The sequence below is a fragment of the Seriola lalandi genome, unplaced genomic scaffold, assembly GCF_002814215.2.
Source record: "Seriola lalandi dorsalis isolate HSWRI2012SDOR001 ecotype SW California unplaced genomic scaffold, Sedor1 jcf7180002054898, whole genome shotgun sequence".
NCBI lineage: Eukaryota > Metazoa > Chordata > Actinopteri > Carangiformes > Carangidae > Seriola > Seriola lalandi.
In genome coordinates, this window is record NW_019525450.1 from 3464898 (window position 1) to 3490658 (window position 25761).

At 38.7% G+C, this 25761-nt stretch overlaps 2 protein-coding genes across 6 annotated transcripts in view; both read left to right on the forward strand.

Moving 5' to 3' along the window:
* The window catches only part of LOC111672226 (myocyte-specific enhancer factor 2A-like), a 43921-nt gene extending 27134 nt beyond the window's left edge, over nucleotides 1-16787 (forward strand). For all 3 annotated transcript variants that reach the window (XM_023429590.2, XM_023429593.2, XM_023429591.2), the window contains exons 4-10: nucleotides 6791-6925; nucleotides 7395-7599; nucleotides 7987-8040; nucleotides 9455-9621; nucleotides 13752-13878; nucleotides 14417-14519; nucleotides 15533-16787. In XM_023429590.2, coding sequence (XP_023285358.1) covers nucleotides 6791-6925; nucleotides 7395-7599; nucleotides 7987-8040; nucleotides 9455-9621; nucleotides 13752-13878; nucleotides 14417-14519; nucleotides 15533-15866 — 1125 coding nt within the window. In that variant the 3' untranslated portion in view covers nucleotides 15867-16787. The remainder of the gene's footprint in view (nucleotides 1-6790; nucleotides 6926-7394; nucleotides 7600-7986; nucleotides 8041-9454; nucleotides 9622-13751; nucleotides 13879-14416; nucleotides 14520-15532) is intronic.
* Nucleotides 16788-19574: 2787 nt separating this feature from the next.
* mctp2b (multiple C2 domains, transmembrane 2b) overlaps nucleotides 19575-25761 on the forward strand; it is a 35139-nt gene continuing 28952 nt past the window's right edge. For 2 of the 3 annotated variants that reach the window (XM_023429702.2, XM_023429705.2), the window contains exons 1-2: nucleotides 19575-19723; nucleotides 25011-25587. In XM_023429702.2, coding sequence (XP_023285470.1) covers nucleotides 25060-25587 — 528 coding nt within the window. In that variant the 5' untranslated portion in view covers nucleotides 19575-19723; nucleotides 25011-25059. The other variant, XM_023429704.2, reaches the window with a different exon arrangement.

Consider the following 25761-nt stretch of genomic DNA (forward strand, 5'->3'; position numbering starts at 1 on the left):
ATTGTATTTAGGCTTCAAAAATCATAAATTGGTGTTCATTTGTGAAGATATTGTGCTGAACAAAATGTGTTAGTATCATAAACTTTTGTTTGTCACAGAGCTTTTACTCTGCAGCAATCCAAAAGCCAATGTAGCCATTGGCGTTTTGTAGAAGGAACCAGGGTAATGCTAACTACAAAAATACGTCTTCCCTGTGACGCTCTATACAAAGCACATTTTGCCATGTGCCACATGGGTCCAGTTGAGGCAGATGGCACATGACCACACTGTCACTGTCAACGCGTAGTGATTTGAATCGTAACACAGTGTAACTTACAGGGTCATGGAATAATGGGAGTGCTCCAATCACAGATGGCACTAAGTGCTAACAGTGTTGAAATTGAAGCAAAACACCAAACTATTTTTAGTGTCTGTCCACATCGATTTCCACCAATCAAGTTATTGTCAGTTGGGTAAGTCATAACCATGGATGGTTTCTTAGCAAAACTGTTTGACTTAAATTCTTTTGAAACACACTCTACAGATCTATGTCCATATGGAGGAGATAAAAGTGTAATGTCAACCTGAAACAAAGGTGGAAGCCAGGAATGGTGATCTGCCAGCTATAACAACTACAAAGTCCCAACTGGTCAGCTAATCTCACAAACAGATTACTTTTGTCATAATAATGAGACAGTTTTGTGTGCTGCAGAGTTTAGTTTCAACAATAACAGAGCAGCCGCCAAGGTATGCAGTGCAGTCATTTCAGCCTGCAGAGCCCAGAGATGAATGAAAGCCATAACAGAAAGTGAAAACTACAATACACTGAAATGCAGACACTGTGGCATACAGCGCAGTGGTTGCTCTGGTTTAGTTCTGTATGGTAGCATGTCTCATTAAAAAAAACAATCTGTGGAAACTGTGTGTGGACTGGCCTTTGAAAGTGTGTGAGCTCAGCTTATCGCTGCCAGAGATGTGTCGAATCACATCTCAAACACTCCCTTGTCTGCACTATTCTTAGCCTATAGGACAATCACCCGACTGGAAGAGACTCACTCCATGGTAAGAGGGAGCCTTATTTTATCTTTGATGCAGCCCCAACAGCAACAAGGCATCACCCTCATATGTTAAGATGCTTAATGTTGCAGCCCGTGCCTCATGGTGGCAATGATCCAGATGCCTTTGGTGATCCACTAAATCCGACTTTGACATTTGAGATGATAAGGAGACACACACTCTCAGATCCCCCAGCAGACACTTTAAGATAGTCTTCAGTTCCCAGACATGATGTAGTGGTTTAGACCAGCATCTGTGGAGCCACATATAGCCCTATGGGTCTCCGACCAAATCCCTCTAGACACTCCTTTCCTGGGTCTACTCTGTGTCCCATGCTGTCCACTGTCCTTTCTCTAAAGAAAACAACTTTTTTCACAGGAGTTGGAACTGTAAAGCTACCTGAGTATGTTGTGAAACATATAAGAAACTGGGGGGATCACATGATTGGTAACAGCTGTCCTCTCGAAAAAAAAACAAAAAACTCCTTATTTTGCTTGTAAGGTCAAGCTGAGTTCACACATGAATCAGAGAATGGCTGTAGAGTAAAAAACTCCTGATGCTGAGTAACTGAAGACTTTCCATCTGCTGTTTTTTCTCGTCCTGTCGTTAATAATAACAATGATTGCTAAGTCATTATAAGACTTGTTCTGGAGTTCTGTCATCTAACTTTAATATCTATGATGGATACCTTCACCTGCAGGTATTTCACAGGTTATGATTGCAATCAGACGGCCAGAGATTGATCAGTCCTGTATCTTTTTCTGTTTGTTTCATTTCACATGACAGACATAAATGTGAACCATTGAAAGCAGAGATGAATATTTAAACACTTCATCGCTTCTTGTTTACACAGATACATTCCAGTGTTAGCAGACTATTATGTGATATCTCATTCCAGGTTATGTATGACAGCACTTCCCTGTGTAAGCTTGTGTTAAAAAATGATACTTGATACTGTGGTGCTTTACTGTAGCAAGGGCAGGGCCTTTGATCTTAGTTAATGAATGATCAAATAGTACAATATAAACGGTATATTGGAACTCAGAACTATGTGTCCCAGCTGACTTGTGACTGGCAGTTGATGGGTAAGGGTCTTTTCCATCACCTTGTTTGTTAGAATGTGTCCATATTATCCATATTGTACAGAATTTTCAAATCACTGATGCATAATTCATTCTCCACCTGTCATTTTGACTGATAATCGCTGGCACTGCTTCACAGGGTACCTTCCTGTAATTAGACCAAATGGCATAATTATCAATTGAAGGGTCCAACACGCAGGCAGGTCGACAGGTTGAGGGAAAGCTTGTCCTGAACTGAACAAGCCAAACACTGCGTGTTTCCTTTGGAATTTTAAACTGTCTGGTAACTAGAGCGAGGAAACGAACAACCGTTGAATTGAGCAGGAATTGAGCGTGTGACTTTGCAAGTGGTCACCAGTTGTTAAAGTGGAGTTTCAGGCCTTTGGTGAAAATAGACTCGCAAATGTGTGTTTAAAGCGTCTAATAACTACTAGTGTCTGGGAATGCAGAGGACATGTGGTGCAGACAGTCAGCTGGCCGCTTTGTCGGCCTGTCAGTCTATCCTTTTCACGCCATCATGTGTAATGTAATGAGGAGCAGAGATGAGATGATGGATACCAGAGAGGTGATGTCATCATCCAGACATGATGTTGGTATGATTTGATTTTTTTTTGCAGTGACTCCTGGACTGTACCAAGGTCCAGGTGCTATAGACTTACATCCATCAATTCAATCCAACCATATTCTAAACCAATCATCTTTCTAAACCACCTGAGCAATGCCAAGTCCATGCTTGGCTTCATTTTATTTACAGTGGGAATTATATATATATATTTTTTAATATCACACAATCTTCTGCTACAATTCACCACTGATATAATTCACTTTTGTGTATTAACAATAAACATGTATAATGTGAAAGGTGCTCGTAATGATAAACCCACAGAGAATTATCAGCCAACTGAACCATTCAGTGTCTTTTAGCGCATTGTTTTGGTGTTACGGCCTATAACTTCACTGTTTTGATTAACTCTCATCAACCTTGTTTCCTGCCACAGCAGGCAGATTTAACCAGCAAAAAAAAAAAATTAAATCCCACTGTATGATAGACAGACAAAGTTTGCGATTAGCTGGTGAACATAGTGGAGCATTTAGCAGCTAAATAAGCAGATATTTCCCTCAGGAGCTAAAAGCAGAGTAAATATTGGAGCATTAGCCGAAGACATGACTGAATGAATGCTAACGTTGCTCTGTTGCATGTTATCAAGTTCATACCAATTTGAGATGATAGTATGTCAGTGTTGTAATGTTGCTTTTTTTCATTTAAACCATCAGATTTGGATATTCAAACAGCCAACATCCAGTCACAGGCTGATTTCGCTTCATGTATAGTTCACCTCACAAACTAACTTCTCTAAACATACGACTTGCTATCTACCTCTTATAATTTATCTATGGTCTGTTACATAACACATTTTACAAAATGTATCAAGAAAAAACAATTTGTGACAGATACTCAAAAACTAACCAACACAGTTTTATGATAATGTAATGCATGTTGTATAGAGCATGGGCAGAGCTATCACATGAGAGATATAGTTAAAGATGTGATGTAAAGAAACTTTTATGATCCCATGACTAAATTATCATCTAATAATGAGTGGTATATTGATGTAAGGATGTACACATGTTATGATATGAAGAGATAAGCTGTTTAATAGAAAGTAAAGAAGAGACAAAGAGGATGAGTCGCATTTTACTTTCACATAGATTAAAAATGATGATTGCTTAACTTTTGTCGAAGCCTTTGTGGTTTGAGGTTCTGCATAATTCTAGTTAATGTCACAAGTTTCAGTTTCACATCATTTTTTCCACCTCTTTACATTTTTATCTGTCACAAGAATACTATGCTTATTCTTAATTGTTGTTTATGATTGTTGATGATCTATAAGGGACCTGAGCTGATGTTAAGCTCAGGTTCATCCTTCCTGAGAGCAGCATTTTCTTTCCCAGGATGGTCTTTCTGTCGCACTGTGGCTATTTGTGAAAGCTGCACTGCTCACAGTAACATGATCCTCTATAGACAGAGGCGTTTGTGCTAATGAATCTCATTTGACGGCTAAATCTCTGTGATTAACAGCCAAGTCTTTGCCTTTTATTTCCCACCCTGCACCATTATAAACACCCAACCAAACCCCAAGTTGTTTCAGGCCTGCTATAAAAATATCTGCTTACTCCAGTCCACAGTGTTTAAAAGGCTGATGTGAATGTCGATGAGTAAGTGGAGTGTGATGTGGAGCAGCATCTCTCCAGAGGAAAACTGGATGTATAATGTCTGTACCACTCAGACCAGCTTTTTGTCTGTAACGTCAAAATGTCAAACACACACTGTCAGAGCAATGTACAGTCCATGTAGGTCGCTGTTACGATACTATACATGCAAAACATAAATGCTAGGAGGCAATTATTGTGATTTATAGAGCACTGAAAGTCAGATCAGTAACACCCAGAGAATAATTAGGTGAGTGGTTCAGTGTCTCAGTTAAGAGCATTTAACCATTTGACCTTACTCAGACTCAGACTAATTGTATGTCACACCTTCTATAGGTCAAACTGTCCTGATTACTGAGTTGGTACAGTAAGATAGATAGGAGGTTTATTCCTCATAGCAGACTGAGTAAAGAGCTTTACTGTGTAGCCGAAACTGTGAAGAACAGTTTTCAGATTTATTTATTTTAACCATAATCATCAACTTTAATAAATATTGTTTCTATTGTTGAGTATTGTATTGATGGCAGTAGCTCTGTGATGCTGTACTTATGCACAGCTGTGAGCTAAATGCTACAGTCAGCATGTTAACATACTTAATAATTAATAGTGTAATAGTAACTTAGCATGTTAGCATGCCAACGTCTGTTAATTAGCATTAAACATAAAGTACAGCTAAGACAGATGGCAATGCCATCAGGTTTAGTTATGCTGATATTTGGTTATTAGCCAAACTACTGGACAAATTAAAATTTTGGCCCGATGATGACGCTACATAGAAAGTCAGGGGATCACCAAAGTTACCACAATTTATCCTGAGGGGACATGACTGTGTTTACCAAATTTCCTGGCTATCCATCCAATTAGTTGTGGAGATATTTCGTTCAAAACCGCACGTTAATGTCAAACAAATGTTGGTTGACACATATAGAGTAGTGTGGATGGCAGGAGGAAATGTAGGAAAAGAGATGCGTTATAAAACTAAAACCTAATAGTGTGGGTGTAACCTTAGAGGGGATCACCAAAGTAATTAGGATTCTCCATTTGGGGATGTAGAGATATTTACCCAGATAAGTTTTACCAGCTGGTGGTGCTACATGAGCAGTCAGGGGATCAACAAAGTCATGAGGATATGTCCTCTGTAGCCGCTGAATCCCTTAACCAGCATCCCACCAATCTATCTAATAGATGTCGAGGTATTTCATCCTGGACCACAGAAGTGGACAAACTGACAAACTGACAAACTGACGGACAGACTTTGCCATTCCTAGAGCAATGCTGCTGGTGTGGCTAAAAATTAAACAACTACAAGGGCACTCATAGAGCGCAGACCTCTGCCATGGTCAGTGTCAAACAACATACACCAGACTTTAGAGAAAAAAATTCAAATTCAAAGTAAATGATCTGCATCATCCCCCAAAATTTCATGGGTTGTTCCCTGGCCTATGCCCCATCCCTCCACCAAGTTCAGTGCAAGTCAGTTCATTACGTTTTGCATAATCCTGCTTACTAACAAACAAACAAACAAACAAGCAAGTAAACAAACCCACAGACATGGTTGAAAACATAACCTCATTATTACTGTGCTTTATTTTCTACAGCTCTATGCTTTCAGTCTGTGACTGTTGTTAATGGATTCTCCAGAGAAACACTCAGATAATTAAATGCTCGACAGACATGTGAATTAAACCAGCCATTGGTTGGTACGCCTGCAAAGTCATTGGAAACATTTTTCCAAATAAAAAATAAATAACGTGTAATGAAGCAAACACCGGCTACTTTTTGTAAAGCTTTTTCAAGTGATGAACACATTACAGGCATTTTACCACAGAATAAAAATATGTTTACACATCCACACTGATTTAAGAATGAAAATAAGGATCTTATCTGGACTGTATTTACACAACTACAGGAATGTAAATATGGCCTCGGCGGTAGGGAAGTATCTGTATTTTTGGAACCTCTTGAGAATCAGATCTGGTTTCTAGTCTCGTTAGTGGTTAGTTGTCCTTCCTGCTCTTTAACCACATATTGAATGGGGACCAGCCAGAACCATACACATCCTGTCTGCAATACCTCAGCTTGTGACAGGGACAAATGTTATTATAGAGAAATAATGAATTATTGCTATGTTACATGTTCAAACAGTTTTCTGTCATCTGGACTCTTTTGCATCTGTAACAAATTTCTTTGTGAAAATAGACTTTACTTAGACAGAATTAATTTAAAAATTCAAATACATTTGTAAATCATTGTAAACAAGCTGGTTTATTATGATTTATGAAGTTCTCTACTGTAGAACATAAGTTAACTTCCTTCCACTCTCTGTGGCTTTATTATGAATCTCAACTACAGGACACTGCAAGCTGTACCAAAGACTTGTGGATGTGTTTGTACTTTCTCTTTCGTTTTAATCATTTTTTCTCTAAACCTGCGTTCCTCACGTGTGCTTATTTCACCCACAGGCTCTGAACAAGAAGGAGCACCGAGGCTGTGACAGCCCTGATGGTGAGGCCTCCTACGTCCTCACCCCCAATACTGAGGAGAAATACAAGAAAATCAATGAGGAATTTGACAACATGATGAAGAGTCATAAAATCGTAAGCTGCATTTTAAGTTTCTTGTTCTCAGTTTTCGTTTGCTCTCACTTTTCACAACTTAAAACTTACACAGAACACAGCCTTGTTTATTAATGCCTTAAGGACTTTAACCTGTTGGCTTTACCCATCCACATTTTGTCTGCAGGGACTTGAACTTTCCAATCTTATATCTGTTTAACTTTCTTTTTTGCATATTACCCACAGGCTCTGATACTTTATTTTAGATATGATGGAAGTTTTCTTCCATCTTTTTAGTTTAAACATTATGTGGGGCAAAAGGCCATATTCATATCATTCAGTCATTAATCATGTGTTTGACCCCTGTGTAACCACTCTGAATGGTGATGTACCCACTCAAACAAACACATAAAGTAGGATGTAGATAAAACAACAGATGAAAAACAAGCATTTCATTGATTAGCAAGTCAAATATTACTCAACATGCCTCTCTCTGCCGCTGTCTCTCTAGTCCACAGGCCTTCCACAGCAGAACTTCATGCATGTGGCACCAGGCAGCATGCCGTACAGCCCCGGTGCAGGAGGAGGAGGAGGTGTGACTTCCCAGGCTTTAGCTGCAGCCACAGCAGCTCTGGCTGACAGCGGGATCCTCTCGTCACATCACACACACCTCCACAGAAACTCTCCACAAAGACCTCCCAGCACTGGAAATACAGGTGTGTGCATGTGGCTGTGTTTACTGTAATATTCCAGGGTAAGACATGTAACAACATATTTGCATTGCTCTTTGATGACTAAACTCATTCTGTCCTGATAGCTGCATTCAGCGTGCATTCGTGTTTTCCCTGTGAATGTTGTGAGTGACAACATGTTTGACAAAAGGGCAGTGTGTCTGTATTTACTTTATGGGAAAACATGTACCAGACAAAATAGATAATGATCTGGAAATAGGGACAGAGAAGGGCAAGCACATGATTCAGTCGACCATTAAAGCCAAAATATTAGTTACATATCAGTGGTTACAGGACACAAACTGGTAGAAAAAGAAATCAAGTATAACTGATATGTATGCAATGTGTGTGTGTGTGTGTGTTTATCTTCAGGTGGCCTGCAGGGCAATTCTGATCTGGCTCTGCAGAATGGATCTGGACCAGCTGGTACGTAAAGTATCTTACAGGGGTCTTACAAACAAACTCCGACATATAAAGGACATGCACACTGACACACAGATCACTGTTTTGATCTGAACTGTGATGAGTAGGAGGAGGAGGAGAAGGAGTATTTTACCACCAGGTAGAGTCTGAGCTGACTTCAGTAATCACCAGTCACATCTGCTGGGTGGACTGGGTGGAGAATCAAGGCTTCTCAAAGGGGGAAAATCCTCTCCTCTTCTCTCCTCTCCTCAGGCTGATATAGAAAGACAGGATGTAGACTGACAGTCTCTTAAACATCCTGTCAGCCTACATACATCATACCATTTCACTACAAACTCCAAAATGCCCCAATTCTCTGGACTACACACATGCTGTACCCAGCAACCTCCCTGATAGGGCTTTACCTGCTATAACCTCTCTCTCTTTCCCTCCCTGTTCTGTGGCTGCCAGTCTGCAGTTATGTTCAGTGTCCAACGACTCAGCCCAGTTACTGTGGGGAAATCTGCTTTTTCATAACCATGTACAACCAAGTACTGTGCCTGACTACGAGTACATAAATGTTTCACATTCTCATTGTCATAGTATTATATTTCATATTGTACTGTTTTATTAAAATTGTGCAGTGAGCTTTAAAGACATCTAGTGGTGGGATTTTCTGAGATCACTGAGCAGAGAATATTGTACCAAAACATTTATAAGCCTTTAAATGTATACCCGCTACATATGAAGAACCAGAGCATCTATTACTATTAATAATGATAATATCATTTTACCTAAAGTAAATTATTTTTGTCAAATTTACTGCTGTAAGAGTGATTTTTGGTGAGAAATTATCCAATAGCAGTTTTGGCCTAAAGGCCAGTGGAGGCATCTGTGTTATTCCAAAAATCTGGATGCACCTCAGTGTCATTTCTGCTGGTTCATCAGCTGTTTTTGTCTTTGATGTTGGGTCTTCAGCCTTCACTGCTGTCTGTCCTCCTTACAGACTATCCTCGCTGTCATCTCTGTCCCAAAACAGCATGGCTCATATGAGGGCTGCTATTATGTAATGTCAAGAGCAAGAAAGATCAATTATTCATTGTTATCTTTTGTATAATATATAGCTGCGCTTTCTTCATTCTCCACTCAGGGCTTGGTGGTGGACAATTTTGTTTTTAAAACACTTTCTAAATCTTCAAATATTTCTAAACTTGGGCTAGACACACTGTACTTTTCACTAAAAGAAAAGATTTCAAGAGGCTCTGCAAAAATATCCCTTGCACGGAGTTACAGACCAAAGATTCACTGTGACTCCTCGACAATTTAGATAAGCTCATATTCTCTATCAATCAGAAGGTCAAGCTGTCAGTCAGTTCTTCTGGGATTTCCTTACCTTCAGTCCTAAAATGTCCATGTGTTTTTCTATTTCTCTGTTCAGTAAATGGTTTTGTGGGTTCACCTGGTGGAAGCAGTTTGGGGAAGATCATACCATCCAAATCTCCTCCTCCTCCTCTTCCACTGTCTGGGAACAGCCTGATCCCGACCAGCCGCAAGACTGACCTCCGAGTGGTCATCCCCCAGTCCAAAGGAATGATGCAAACACTGGTAAGTTTGTGTTTGCTTTGTATATTTATTATCTCAAATGTTATTAATAAAGAGGAATATGATTTTTTAACCTGATACTTAAAGCTGCATGAATTGATTTGTTGCCTCCAATGAGCAGAAAATCGTCAAAACAAGATGTCATGTTCACAGCTTTTAAGCAGATTGGATTAAGTGTTGCACTTCTCAGCTGCTCATGGACAAACACAGGCCTAAAGGCTTTCAGTGCCTGAGTCTGAGTTTTATTAGGAACCAGAACAGTACACGATGTGCTCCAATCCTGAGGGATCTTGGACACAGACAAGAACAAGGTAAATAGATGATGCACATGATCACAGAGTTAGTCAGCAACTTTTCAGAACAATTGGTTTGACACCATCTGGACCAGATGGTTGCTGGGGTTGCAATTGAAATCATTGTTCTTTTAAAGAGGGAATGATTTCTCTGTTCTGGGTTGAAATACAATCTGCAAAGAACCGTAATCAGTAATCTTCTTTATGATCCATAGTATTTCTCCAGTTTTCCAGTTTTCATCGTGAAGTAACATAGATTTGTTTATGTTCAATGTTTCTTAATGCACTGTGCATCCTTAAATAAGCTATTTGTAAGTTTTGCTATTGCTGCATGGCCAATGTTAGCATTAACAGCTGTTTACAATCTAGAAGAAATGTTGCAAGTTCACCATTAAACTTCATTCCTTTACTTGCCGAGAGCTGTCTCCTGTGGTAGAAAGCAACCCCCTAGTTTTACTTCTATTTCTATCACTTCTACTTCTTTTCTTATACTGAAGTTAGCATGCTAACCAGCTAGCTCCAGCCTGGTCAGATTGTCTCATCACTTTCCGATACCGAGTCACTGTAGCATCCAGTCTACCCTGAAGAAATAGCACTGCCCAGTTGCGTATTATAACCTCTTTGTCCTGTAAACACAATGATGGGTGAAGCTCTTGGCAAAACTGGATAGTAAACAGCTGTATATGTTAACACTGACTATGTAGCGATAGCAAAATGAACAAATAGCTCCTTTAAGGCTTAAATTTTAGGCCTGCAGTCTCCTCTTTAATTGGTATTGGTCTATTGGTCTCACTATTGGTCAGAAACTATTATCTTCTCTCCACGTATGATTCTATCCCTACTAAATAGGCGTTTTTGCTTCATTTTTGTCTCTTGAATTTCGGCATTTATGTGTTGCCATTAGGTAAACACTTATACACTATACTACTACTATTACACAAACACAACTACTTACACAAAAAAGTATTTTAAATCATAGAAATCTACATAATGACTGTCTGATAAAAGCCCTAAATAGCAGCTTACTGTTCAAGACAGTGGACTGATAACTCTCCTAAACATTAGGACAGAAGAGAACTTCTATTTCATAACCTTGGCTGTGGCCTTTAAAAAAAAATTTGGGTGGATTGTGAAGCCAAAGCAGGAAAGTCAAGGTCACCAATGATAATCACAAGAGTGTCTTGAGTAACATGTTTTAAATCATGGCGGACTCAAGGTACCATCTCTGTAGCCTGTACTTGTTAGTTGTGTGTAGTTTTTCTTTTACATACAGTACGTGGCGACACCACTGCTTGTTCACACCTCCAGTGATCTTTGCCTCTATCATAAAGTACCTCATAAAGTAAAAGGATGCATTTCAGTGATACAGAAATTTCCTGTCCTCTACAGCAAAATTAGTTTTGTAAGAAAACAAGCTGCACACAACAAGACTGATGATATTTCAAGTAGGCTGCCAGCTCATCCACTACGATGGAAAGGGAGTGCATATTCTCTGTGGAAGATCAAGTCAGATTTAAACTCAAGACCAATGGTACGCAAATGCAGAAATAATATGTTGTTACATTCTGCTTGCATCTCAAATTGAGGCACAAATAAGCCCTCAGAAAGAGAGTACACAGCACCAGAAGTTCGGGTTATTAAATGCATTAAAATCTAACAGAGTTCATGGTTTGGTGAACTGACTCTCTGCCTCTGAAAAGTGTAGAAGGAGTCTTCAGATCTTCTCTTCCTTCAGATTGTACATTCAGCAGCTGTGCTGGCTTATTGAAGTTATTGATTTGCCCTTAACTCCCTTACTCTTGCCCTTCCCTCCCACACTATGCTCAAACATGATGTAACGATTAACAAACAATGGAAACGGAGAATTTTTTTTCTTTTTTATGGTGACCTGGCGGCTCTGTTACTCTGCTGGCTGCAGGATCAAGGGGATTTTTACATTTAGCAGTGATCCATCAGTGAAAGGACAGGTGTTTGTGATTTCTATTGTTATGAATATTAATGTAAAAGTATGGCCATTTTGTAGATACAGTACTTGAATAGTATACATCCAAAACATCTTTACCCAGATGTAAACATAAATTATGTAACAGTTCTTTGTGATTTAGGGATTTGTGACTTTTGTGAGAATTTACAGACGTGGACGACAAATTGGAAATTTTGATTAAAACTTATTTAGGGATAGTCATTATATATACAAAAATTGCAGGTGGAGAAATTATGAATTAACAGCCTTACATCTGGTAGTGGTAGTCAACACTGCATTTGTAGAAATTAATCCAGATTTAATTACATTTTTGTTAGTCATCATTGTTTCTCATAACTGTTCTTTCTGGGATGATTATTGGTGCAGTTAGCAGTTAGCATTGTCTTTTTCAGTTGTATGAGAGTGTGTTAAATGTCAGCGTTTATGGGTTGACACCAGCATGCAGTTGAAACATTCTGCTACTGTCGCCATCATGTTGAAACCAGCAGAGGCGGAGGGTAGCTGCTCAGATCATGACATGTATTTGTTTCTGCTTTTCATTCGCTGCAGTGAAAGATGTTATGTTGTGGTCAGACAGCTGCTCCTTGCTTTGATCAGTTTGAAACTGCCTTTCACTTCCTCCAAAATGCCAATATAGGCATGTAAGTGTGTAAAATATGTTCTGTGCATTGTGTGTGTGTATTTTGCAAAAACTGGCAAGAACAACTCTTTTGGATTACAAAATATAATATAAATATCTTCATTGAGTTTCTTTAAATCCATTATTATAAAGAGCTGAGCAGGTCAGACTTTGTTCACAATCTTCATTGTTGTCAGTGTTTAGCAGCAGTGCCATGTTGGCTTGGACTTCAATTCTCTAGTGCATGGTGACAGGGTTACCACACAGAGAGCACAGGGGCAGGGGAACACGGTGCAATGCTCCAGGGAATCACACGGGGTTAACTCTGTTAATATGTTAGTTTTAGACATGTACAGGTTGGTTAACCCACCGTATGTGTGCATGCATGTGTGTGTTTAGCAGTGAATGACCTCACTCGGGGTGATGTCATCACTGACATTATCAGGCTGGAACGCCAACAGCTCACAGAGCAGCAACACAAATCTTATACTTATTGTTAGAGCGTGTCCAGTTGAAGAACCACCAGAAAGAGCGTCAAACCACCTCGGTTTCTGGCTCAGTTTGAGACAGCGACTGATTAAGAATTGAGTGGTTTGTTGATAAAACGTTCAATCAAGAAAATGAACACTTAGCTTGTAGCAGTAGGCCTAATAATGATTCCTTAATGAGACTGTTTCTAATTAAAATGCATAACACCTAATCTTACAAAATAGCACAAATTTGAACCATATAATTTGGACAAAAGTATTTTAATTTCAAGAACTGTTTTAAAGCTAGTGCTAGAGCTGACGATCAGGTATTTGTCTTATAAAAGGATTTATAGGGTTTTGGAAATTAACAGAAGTCACTGACAGGTTGGTGTATCCATGGCAGACCCATCTTTCCTCATCCTTCTGATCTGTCCAGAGTTTTCCTGAGCAAGATGCTGAACCTCACTAAGTTCATGCCCACTCTCTGGAAGATGGAGGCATTCTGGGAAATGTAGGAAAGACTATTTGAAGTTTAATTTTTTTTCCTTGTAAGGAAAACATATGCCACTTGCTGTAAGAAGTCTCGGTGAGAAAATGAATATATACTGACATCAAGTGGTTGAAGTGGGGTATCACTATCCAACTTCAGCTTTAGGTAATGCACTGCACAGTATATCAGAAAAGCAATACACAGAGACATTATAGGAGTCATTGAAGTTTAATGAATAATCATAGAGGACAATCCTGTTTTTATTTTCTGTTTCCAGAGCAACCAGAGACTGAGCAGCAGTCAGTCCAGCCAGCCTCTGTCCACCCCAGTGGTCTCCATCACCACACCCAGTCTGCCTCACCAAAGTCTGGTCTACTCCGGCATCAGCTCTGCTTACAACAATGGTGCCTGACCGTTATTACTCTTTGTACTGTGTTGCTGTCATTAGTGCAGTCCTGAGGACCCAGAGATGACACAATATGGTTAAAAAAGCTGTGATTCTTTATTTTTTCTTACTTCATTTGATGCAAAAGTGTGTAGATCATTAATTCATCATCGATGAATATTATCTGCCATTTTACTCATATTACTACATAGGAAAAGGCAGCTGCTTTGGACATTTTTTTGGAACATTATATCTGTATTTTATAATTAGTATAAAAAATGTATAGATACACTTTATTAAAAAGATAAAAAAGTATCTTTAAAGTATCTTTAGATACAACAAACTTCTCATGTGTGTCATCATGTGAGCCATCATGTTACACTTTCCACCAAAAGTTGGTGAAAGTGAAATAGTTTGGTGGCACAGCAGCTTCTTATTATAGGAATGTGAGCAAAGTTCCCTGTTAGCTTGTTAGACTGATACTTAAGTTGAACGTTTTTGTGTGCCACAGTGTTACATGTCACCCCTCTCTCTCTCTCTCTCTCTCTCTCTCTCAGATTACTCCCTGAACAGTGCAGAGCTGTCGGGCTTCAGCTCCCCTGCAGGCCCGTCTCTGGGCTCCATGGCAGCATGGCAGCAACACCAGCTGGGCCCACTGGGGTAGGTACCTGACACAGTTGACTTTTTACTGCCTCACTGTTAGTTGACATCATTTCATTGGTTGACTTGGTTTATTTACACTAAGTTAAAACAAGACATACAAAACAAGTAGACAGAAGCCTCAGGGAGTCTGACAGGTGTCTTACTGAGGAGAAAGGCTAATGATTTAAGTAATAAACTGAACATATTGAAGGACTAATATCTGATTGACTACTGATGGAAACTTCAATCTGACAAGTTCAGTGGTGTCGGAAGTACTCAGATCCTTTACTTAAATTAAAGTAGCAATATGACACTGTAGAAATAAGAGGCCTTTAGAAGTCAAAGTGACTATAACTTTTGCTGAGCAGCCACTGTGGCCACAACTGACAGTTATGGGACAATGGTAAATGCAAAAAGACAGTGAAACAGTAGAACAAATAGAGCTGTAAAATCAGCAATTTTTGTTAAACCCATCTCATAGCAACTGTGAGTTCAGCTTTTCATTTGTAAGAGGACGATTGTGTTGTCTCTACTTTCTGCCACTTTAATCTCCTGCATTAGAAATGTTACTTAAAATAAAAGTGTGTAGTATTAGCAAAAAGCACTTAAAAGTATGGAAGGTAAATGTGTAAATGTGTAAATAGTGTTTTACTATTATAAATGACATAATTTGATTATTTTGTTGATGCATCAATGTGCAAGTAACATTTTAATGTTGTAACTGGTCGAAATGGAGCTAATTCATAACTGATTTATGCACTGCACTGTTTAATCTATTAAAAGTCATGATATTTTATAAGGTCATCGTATGCTTTATATGTATATGATGTAATACTCATGTAAAATAAAAGTATCTCAAATGTGTATTAGAATACAGTATTTGAGTAAATGTACTTCCACAGAGTAAGTTTCAGTAAAAGTCAACCAGCTGTCTTCTCTGTCTGCAGACCTGTTAGTTTCCCCACTAGGTGGTGTCTTCACCCCACAGTCACAGCCTTAAACAATCCTCTTCCTCTTTCCTCTGCCCATAGGCCAGGAAGCTCCAATCTCTCCATCAACACCAACCACAACATCAACATCAAAGCCGAGCCAATCTCCCCACCCCGTGACCACCTCAGCCAGTCCGGGTACATGACCCAGACTCACGCCCTTCCTCATCTTCACTCCTCCAACTCCTCATCCACCCGAGCAGAGATGGGGAGGTCTCCCGCAGACAGTGTCAGCTCCTCCTGCAGCTCCCACGAGGGCGGCAGTGACCGGGAGGAGCAGCAGCGGCTGGACTTCCACTCGCTCCCCATGATTCGGTCAGAGGGCAGGGAGAGTCCAACGGTCAAACGAATGCGAATGGACAGCTGGGTGACATAGACCCTGCAGTCACATGACAACACAACTCCAGGGCAAACACAGGAAGGACACTGTTATGCAAATGAAATGTGGATTTTATAGATGTGTTCTGTTATTTTTCATTAAGTTATCTCTGTTTTTTGTTTTGTTTTTTTTCTTGTTGGTCAGATTTTTGAGAAGAATTAAACAACATCCATCTGGAAATTGTGAATCTGTCAGAAACATCTCATCAGCTTTCAGAGATCTTCAGTGGTACTTACATAAACATAAACATAAACATAAGATGCAGTGCTTTTGAAATATATATTATTTTAAGCATCACAGACTGAAAACGTGGGTCCAATTGCAGTACAGTCTGTCATTTTCTTATCCAGTGGGACACGGTACTGTACACAGAAGAATGGAAAAAAGTAAGTTCAGCGTTGTTTATGATCTGGGTGGTAAAGCAGGGAAGTGCTTATATGGATGTCTCCCACTGGGTGTCACCCAATTCATTTCTGATCTTCTCAGGGTTTGAAACATTGAGTCCAGCATGAAGGCAATACTCCCTCCACACCATCAACCCCGTAAATCCTCTTTACAAAAACAGTTATTTATATCAGCCAAAGCAGTATGCTGTTTTTTATGTTGTTTGTGAGTGTTTTTATATTGTGCACAGAATAAGACAATATTTCATTCAGATTTAAAACTGAAAGCCATGAACACTTGTTCTGTATGTACTATCTTTATTGATTTGTATATAGTGTCTTTAATATATATCACTTTTTTGGTGTAATTATATACTGTATTGTTATTGTTATTCGGACTGTTGTATCTGTCTGGGTGAAAAACACCTCCACCAGATTTTACAAAAGTATATTTTAGTGGATGATTGCCATATTTGCAAGGCATTGTCTTTTCCTCTCTCAAGTGTCTGTTGGATAAATTTGTTTTGTGAAGTTTGCCATGCTGCACTCTCTTGAAACCACATCTTCAAAATATAGTGAAAGGTAAATGCACTCTAGAAAATTAGTTCAAGAAATCAAGCTCCTCAGAAACTTATTTTACAATAGAGGCCCACTGTAAACCTAGACCAGGATGATGAAGAAACAAGGAAAAAGTCAGACTGATAAGGCCAGAGTACATCAGATCATATGAGATGAGATTTATTCTGTTTGATTAATTGCAGAAAGAAACGTATGTGTCACATTAACCACAGAAAAATAAACCCCTAACATCTTCACAATAGGGTGTTGAAGTGACCATCACTCATGTGTGCATGAGGTGACTTCCCCTCATGTGTATTTAAACGCACAATGTCGAAATTAAACTTAAAGAATCAGACAATGAAATTTGAGCAGAAATTCATGCTGGACTAATAATGACAGGGTTATGATGTAATTCTTCTTCTATTAAATGCATTTTTTTTTATAAAACAAAGGTTAATGTACATATAAGTCTTAACTAAGCACAGATAAAGGTGGTTAACTGAAATATCTAAATGCACACAACATTGGTATGACAATGGGACAATTAATTGAATACATTTTTGAGTTCTCAGGGACAGATTTAATAAATTAGAGTACTGACAAACGTTTTACGGACTTAAGATGTTTAAATTCTTACTCATCTTGCAATGTCAATTGTATACCGTATATTTTGAAGATGGGTATATACTGAAGATTTGTGTGACTGAGTAGCAAATGATTACTGAAAAAAAAGGAACACAAGGGTAAGTACAAAGTAGCACATGTGGTGAAGGGTGCAAAAGCTGCAAGAGTAACCACAGTGGTTCCACTGAACAATAGTGTGATGGATGGGAAGCAAATCAATCATGAGAGAGAGTAGAAAGTTTTGTAACACATACCTGGATTACTTTTCACAGGAGGAAAAAAAACATATTTTGGGTTAGTTGTCATAAACAATAACAATAGGAGAGCATGATCAGATTACTCCAAAAGCATTGCTGCATTTTAATAATACGGGCCTTTAAATAGGGGCATCTGATATCTGCATGTGCCAGATGTGGAGGTGACCTTAAATGGAAAATGTGGTTACAGTGAAAATCACAACTGTAAAGGAAGTGGTGGTGATTGGGTCATGAGAATGCATGAATTAGACCAGAAAAGATGAAAGAAAAGAAAAGAGATAATGCAGAAGAAAACTCTCAGTTTGACTGAACACACTGAAGGTCATTGACAAAGAGCATCGGTATCTGCTGGATTGGAATCACACAGACAGGAACTATAGTGGTTCAATGAGGATGTACTGTGTAAGTCAGATATTGACGGCATACAGCAGACTTGGCTTATACCGTGTGTGCGTTAGGTGGTGGAGAACTGGAACAAGAACAGAATTACTGAAGTTGGGGATTCAGAACAGAAGCTGTTTGATGCAAAAGGTGTTGTGTGTAACAACTCTGGTTGGTGGCATAAGCACTGTCTTTAACTGCCGTGTAAATGCTGATCTATCGTGTGAAAAGTTGACAATGTGTAGAGGTTACGTGTGAGCATAGGAGAAAAAACGTCATGTTAATTACTCTTTTTAAAGCAGCACAATTGATAAAATAAAAAGTCCTATATTGTTTACCAGGTTGTGTCAGCTCTAAATTTTGAATTTTGAATTGGTGATTTAAACAGATACCTTAATGGTAAAATCATTATTATTAGGATTCATTTGTTGATTAACTACATTAGTCTTATTTAGTCAAATTAAGAGAAGACCAGATGGCCTCAATAGGATAAAACATATATGAAATGTCAGTATAATTAAGATGTAATAAATAGAACACATTAACTTTATGAAAAGAATTTGTGCTTGTAGGAAAGAGAGGAGCAACAGAATTATATTTGTTCAGATGGAGAGAAAAGCACATAGACCCAGACCTCACTCACTCAGTACACTGAGGTGGAGAATTGGAGGGTGGATGGATTAAATGTACCAAGGTTAATGGGAATGATGAGAGCAAACATCTGTTTGAGAAAAGGATTAGGTTTATGTGAGCCACAAAAGACTGTTCTAGAAATAGGACTAACAAACAAAAAGAAGCTGTAGCTTTATGGTAAACATATCAGTAGGATTAATAAACTTGCGACTATCTGGTTTACACGGACCTATTTAGAATTGATTTGCACAATTAGATAACCAGATAGCCAGTTTTTCCCACCTACGTCAAAGGGAAGCAGGTGGGAAAACAAGAATCTGAATATGTTTTTTAGGCACTTTGAAGAAGGGAAAAGAACAAAATGACTCAAAACACTGGAGTTCATATTTGCTGTGCCATTTATGGAAATGATGCCCCCAGCCAACACATTGCAATGTTATTCTCCCATCCCAGTCATGTTAGATGGAGTGACTGCTTACCGGACATGTCATTTTATATTTTGAAATAATTAAGTTAACCACCCTTAAACTTATATTTAACATATTCTAGAGTTGGTAGAGTTGAACAAACTGGGATTACATAAACAGTGGATTACCATAACATTATCATAATTGTGTTTGTTAAACGGCTGACTTCTGAAAGGGGTGTTAAGGCTACATCACTACATCACATCATAAAAGCGTCGACATCTTTAAACATACACGTTATACTCACAGATATTTAGACGCCCTTTAGGCATGTTCCTAAATGCTAATATGCCCATCTAATGCCCACATTTTCTTGGAGTCTTTTTTTACTGCACACGCCCGGCGGAAAAGCTTTTATTTTGAAAACCCTAGTATAGTAGAGCCGTTGTTGTGTGTAGCTTGACACTGGATGCTAATCGGAGAGGAGGAAGCCGGTCAGAGCCACACAGTACGGTCGATGTTTTTGAGGTGTACCTGTTGTCTTTTCTGGCCAAAATGTGAGGTTAATGAGAATCACTCGTCGGAGGGTCTTAGCAGCGGAAAAAAAGGTAAAGGGTCACTCATTATTACTTTTTCTTGGCGGGAATCAGAAAGCTACCAAGTTTAGTTACTTGTGGGGGTCTTTGAGTCGGGGCGGGTCAGGTGAGCCTCCTTCCCGGAAACATTTCTCAGGGCGGACAGGTGAGGAATCTCAACGGCTTCAGTTTGAACTCTAACGTCTTGTCACCTTGTGAGGTTGTTCTGTTTTTTGCTGCTGCCCATGGAGGGAGGGAGGCTGAGCTCGAGGTAAGACTCTGTTTAAATATGTGGCAATTACATACTTTTTTTTTTTTTTACCACTAATTTACAATCTTATTTCTTGTACAACAAATTAAGGAAGTTTCCTTGTCGGTAAGTCTCAATTCAGCATTGATATCAAACAAACAAAACTTGTTTAAATGAAAATGCTTTCGAGTTATTGCCACACACAAAGTCTTCTAGCAGTACAGTGCTGGACGTAACCAGAAGTTCCTCCGTGAAGTTTGGTGTCATTTTTAAACGGATGCTTGTTGGTCATTACCAAACATCCGTTTACATCCGTATACATTCCGAATAAAAGAGCACGTGTACGTACAGGTGTATGTATGTACATACACTAAAATATACAACATTACAGTTAGTGGAGCTCCATCCACAGCATTACTACATGTGTTTCATGCATACAATACATGAAGAACTGCTATTATTGCTAAGTTAGAATATTATCCCATTTTTAATGACAGACTGAAAATGGTTTTCCCCTTAGAAATTCCAATGTTTACTAAACCCATATGTGCTTAAGGTCATGTTTTATATTGACACTGTATACAAAAGCTTGTAACCATAAAACTGACAAAACAGGAAGCTCTAAATCCACCAGAACTGCAGGTTTTTTATCCATGCATGAGTTTTATATATGTATATATATTTGTTGTTTGTGTGTAGTCTTGCAGCATATCAAAGAGTAGGGACCACAATGTGAAATTGTTTCAGGAAATAGCTTCTTGTCTTGTTCTGAGAAGACAGCCCACAGTCTTGCTCAACACAGCCCACAGAAAATAAAAAACAAAACATAAGAGGCCTCAAAAAGCCTTTATCACTGCAACTCTCAACTTCTTATAAAACACATCCATTAAAATGAGAACATAATATATACAGTAGGTATTTATATAAATCAATAAATCATTGCTCGCTCATCATCTCTAAATTTTGGAGGATCCAGTCAGCAAAAGTGCTTTCATGTTTAACAACGGATTAACCCAATATCATTTTTAAAATGCTTTCATCTGTTATTTGCATTCTATCAGGCATTTGTCTTTGTTTTTTTCAAATGGAGATGACCTCATTTAGGAGTGAGAGTGGGAATGCAGTATGTGCAGATGTGCAAAGTTTTCTTACAGTCACTGGTACACGAGTCATCCCGTCCAGCCCCTGTTATAACAAGGACAGAGGCTCAAATTAAGTTTAAACACCTTCTAGTTACTTATCATGACTAAAAACCTGTTAACTCTACACTTCAGACTTATGCACCTCAGATCACCTCGTCCTTATCACTAACACAACTTGGCTTCATTCATATTTCCAAAGGTTCTTCTTATGTAAATTTCATGCAAAGTAAAAAAAAAAAAAACCCTGCATGAACAGAGCATTCACTGGCCAGTTATAAAACACACGTATTTACATTAACTGTACACATGTTCCCAGGTATTATAGCCTACTTATTTGTGGCAACACAATCCAACGTATATCTATATACATATTTGTTCAACATTTGTTAGAATGTATTGTCATTATTATTATCATTGATATTGTTATCAGTAGAATCACCAGTTTTTCAATGGTTGTGTGTATTCTAATTAGACACACGTCTTAATTTTAGTCTAAATATTTGCTGCATAATTTTTTGTTAATAGAATAACTTTTTATTACAGAATTGAATTTTTATATATTACAAGTAAATTAAATGGTGTTTTGTTCTCGTCTATCCTTCATGCTCATATAATTTTCTCTAACTATCAGTCCGTCTTTATGATCATCAAATGCTGAGTCATGTTTGTGTAACACTGACCTTTGACCTGTGCACTATTGGCTAATTGTTTATCGTGATATAGGAGACAAATCATGTTTTTTTTTTTTACCATCACTAAAGTTGCTTAAAACAAGATAAAGGACTAAATATGTGATGCAAGTGAGGTTGGTCAGATGGTTTCTGGACCAAGGTTGTCTGCAGGAAGGATAGATTGCGTCAGCATCTCCTTGAACTGGGCTGGTTTGTGCTACAGCCTTAACAGCTTCACTGCATTGCCTGGCCTTTCAACAACAAGGCAAAACAAAGAATGATATGGATAATAACTGTTTTAGAGCCAGCGTAGGTGATGAAAATCTTAAGCTGTAAACACGACTCTCACATATCATCACCTTTTAAATTCGATAAGGCAAACCTGTAGCTTTTATTTACACACCTAGCAGACGCAGAGCAACATTAGCATTCATTTGTATTCATTTTTGTATTTCTGCCAATCTAACGTCTGTAAGCCGAAAATTCACTCCTTTTAGTTTTGGCCTCCACCAACTCCTGAGTGAAATATCTTCTACTTTTTCTCTGCTAAATGCTCCACTGTGTTCACAAGCTAGTTGCTAACTTTGTGTGTCTGCTGTTTGGTGCTGGAAAGGTAGTGTACAGTTGGTTTTTAGAGCTTCTTCTCTGACAGCTGCTGCTGAAAATGATTCTGTTAAAACTGAATCAAAACAATTAAGTTCCATGCATTAAAAAACACAATAACGAGCTAAAAAACACCAAAACACTCTATAGTGCCAAGTGGAATTACAAATATAGGTGATAATTTTTGGGGTTTTACACATACACATACCATTTATTCCATTATTAATATAAAAACATTGATTAGCGCAGCTTAGAACAGTTACATGTAGTTTTCGACATGTCCTACAAATAAAATCTAATATAATCACATCATGATTTTTTTTTCACATAGTGGCTTTTAATTTTATTTCTGAAAATTTTTTAACCATGTCAACACAGTGTGTCTGTAGTAGACTAGTAGATCATGACCAAATTGTATACTTAAGATAAAATAATACATTAACATCATCATCACTTGTCGGTTAAATACCTGACAGATCTGCAGTCAGGCCGCTGTATGGCCTATTAGTGGCCATCATCCTTTTCCTCTGCATGCTGCTCTCTCTCTCTGTCACTGTTTCCGTGATCCACCATCTAATCCCTATATTTGGGTCAGGCCAGAGAATTCTGAATCTAGGCTACAGATATCAGAGTCATTAGTTTACCCGTTTTTACCAAACTAGATGTAGAAATAAATGGTTGTAAACTGACTTATTCCTGGGAAAACTACTTCAGCTCACCTCTGACTACACTAGATACTAGTATCTCTTTTGATAGAAATATGATTTCAGCTGTTGCTGTTTATATGTCTGAGATTAGGTTTTAAATGCTTGTGCTCTAATTTTCAAACACTACACTCAGTTTCACTCCTTAACTTCTGCCATCATCTTTGCCAGCTTTGTAAAAACTGATTCCTATCGTGTTCCTTCATCTGTTACCACCCCGCCTTTTCCTCCACTTCCCCTTACCAGCTGATAACATGGCAGGTCGCTGGCCGCAGCAAATAACAATAGTATGAAGTATTGAAGTAAGAAGTATGAAGCTGTTAAGAGGCTTATGGGGTTGTTGGTTTACAGAATCAGGTTTTGTCAGAAGCAGCAGCAGCTCTGGGCAGGTGCTGCTGTCTAACAGATATCATTCAGAGAGATGACAGCTTGAGGTATAAATGAGGCATCATAGTATGTACTGACTGATTTGTTTACCAGCTGTTCATTTCATTTGAATTACAGATCTTGTTTCACCTAATGAGAGCAACTTTGCATTGAGTAAACTGAGAATAAATGATACATGGCTCAGCCAAATACACACCCACACACCCACAAACACATACATTCACACACATTAACAAGGGCTTTAAAACCACTAGCGGCTACACTCCAAAAATTAGATCATATTAGGGATATACAGGCTTCACCATACTGTACAACTTTTGGACCTTACTGTTAATACTTATTCTCACGGTCTTCTTCAAAGACCCTCTTCAGAAGACCAGTGGATATAGTTAAAAGCCCCAAAAAAGTGAAATGAGAAAAAATACATTTAGCAGTGTCATTAGATCACACCATTTCATAATTGTCTGACATTACATGTTTTACTTAACTGATGGGAATTGCATCTACAGTTCAACACATACAAATGTTGTGGTGGACTCATTGTTTGCTGTTGTGAAAAAGTTCTGTCTTTCAACACTGCATAGGAGTCTGTGTGTAAAAAATTTAATTATCCTAACTATTATGAATTAGGTTAAATTACATTACTACAGTTATTACTCCCAGTTTGTCTGTTAATATTAGTGAGCTGATTGTGGTCACACATTGAGCTATGAACATATGTCTTAGAATAACTTAAAAGAGTATTTGTAGATTTGCTCTATTGGATTGGAAGATTGATATCACTCTCATGACACTTTGCTAAATAATGAGGCTGCACTGGCATAAGAAAACAAGATCTAACTAGTTAATGTGGGAGCTACAGAGGTGCTGGTGCGTTACCTTTGGACAGAGCCTGGCTAGCTGTTTACTAGGGCTGAACAATTAATTGAAATAGTATCGAAATTGCAATATGGCCAAGTGCAATATCCAAATTGCAGGACTTGGAATTTTTTGATAAGGGAAAATGTGTCACAACATACCATAAATTAAGCATTGTGGTGCTACAGATTGCCCCGGGTTATAAATCATATTCTTCAGATCTAAATGTACCTGTTTGGTACAAGCCCCAACAAACATCACATCATTATCATTTTTATATTTTTTTCAGTGAAAATTAAATGTAAAAATTACAATTCCGGCTGAAATTGTGACTCACGATAATATGCATATCATTCAGCCCTCCTGTTTCCCCTTGTTTCCTATCTCTATGCTAAGCTAAGCTAACTGGCTGATGGCTATAGCGTAACATTTAACAGATGCATGAGAAGACCTCGTCTAACTTTTGGCATGAAAGCAAATACTAAGACAGTTTTGATGCACATTAATACAGTTATCCTTTAATAGTTGTAATTATTTCAGGGCTAATGACGATCAAATTGAGCTTCATTACATTTTCATAAGAATTCATCTTGGTTTCTTGTGTTTGACAGAAGAATTTAATCTGACTGACAATTTCCCAGTTAGTTGTGAACATGTGAGACAGACTGATGGACCGTAACCCTCTGTCTCTGTTCTTTACTATAGCTCTCAGTGATGTCCAGATCTTAGACACAGACTGAAACTCCCTTCTATCATGGACTCCAAGAAGCCGGGCGTGCTGCGCCATCTCCGCCAGAAAATGCTGCCACACCTCCGGCGAGGCAAGACAAGCTCAAGCAAGCCAGCTTCCCAGCTTGAACACTTGATGGACAATCGGATGAGCTCCTCTGTTCCTGACATGAGAGACATGAGGCAGGAGTACTCCCAGATCTCCCCCAGCACGCATCTCCAACAATATAACACTCCCTGTTACAGCAACCCCTGCACACCGCTTGTCAAGCCGTCTAGATGCAAGGAAGGAGGTGGGAGTGGCCTGACTGTGGGAGTGGTTGATGGAGGAGCTGGGAGGAGTGAACACAGACTGAGCGTGCCTACAGACTGCACAGACTGGGCTTCCTCCCAGGAATCATTCAGCAGTCTGTGTGAGGTGGAGAAGAGCTCTCCCGAGACAAACTACAGACCTGCCAGGGGCATGGAGCCTGAGGAGCTGGCCCTGCCAGAGATGATGACTGTCTACAGCCCAGACCCTCCGACTGTGGAGATCTCACAGGACAGCTCACAGGTACAGGAACTTCATGTGAAAAGTTGCATCAGTATTAAAAAAAAAACAAACAGACAAGTTCTTAAAACATAAACCATCGCCTTCAGATGGCCTGATAAAGATTTCAGTTTCCTGGGCGGTAGCACTCAGAGAAAGACTACATCCATTTTTTAATTAATGCGTTTTGTAGAAACA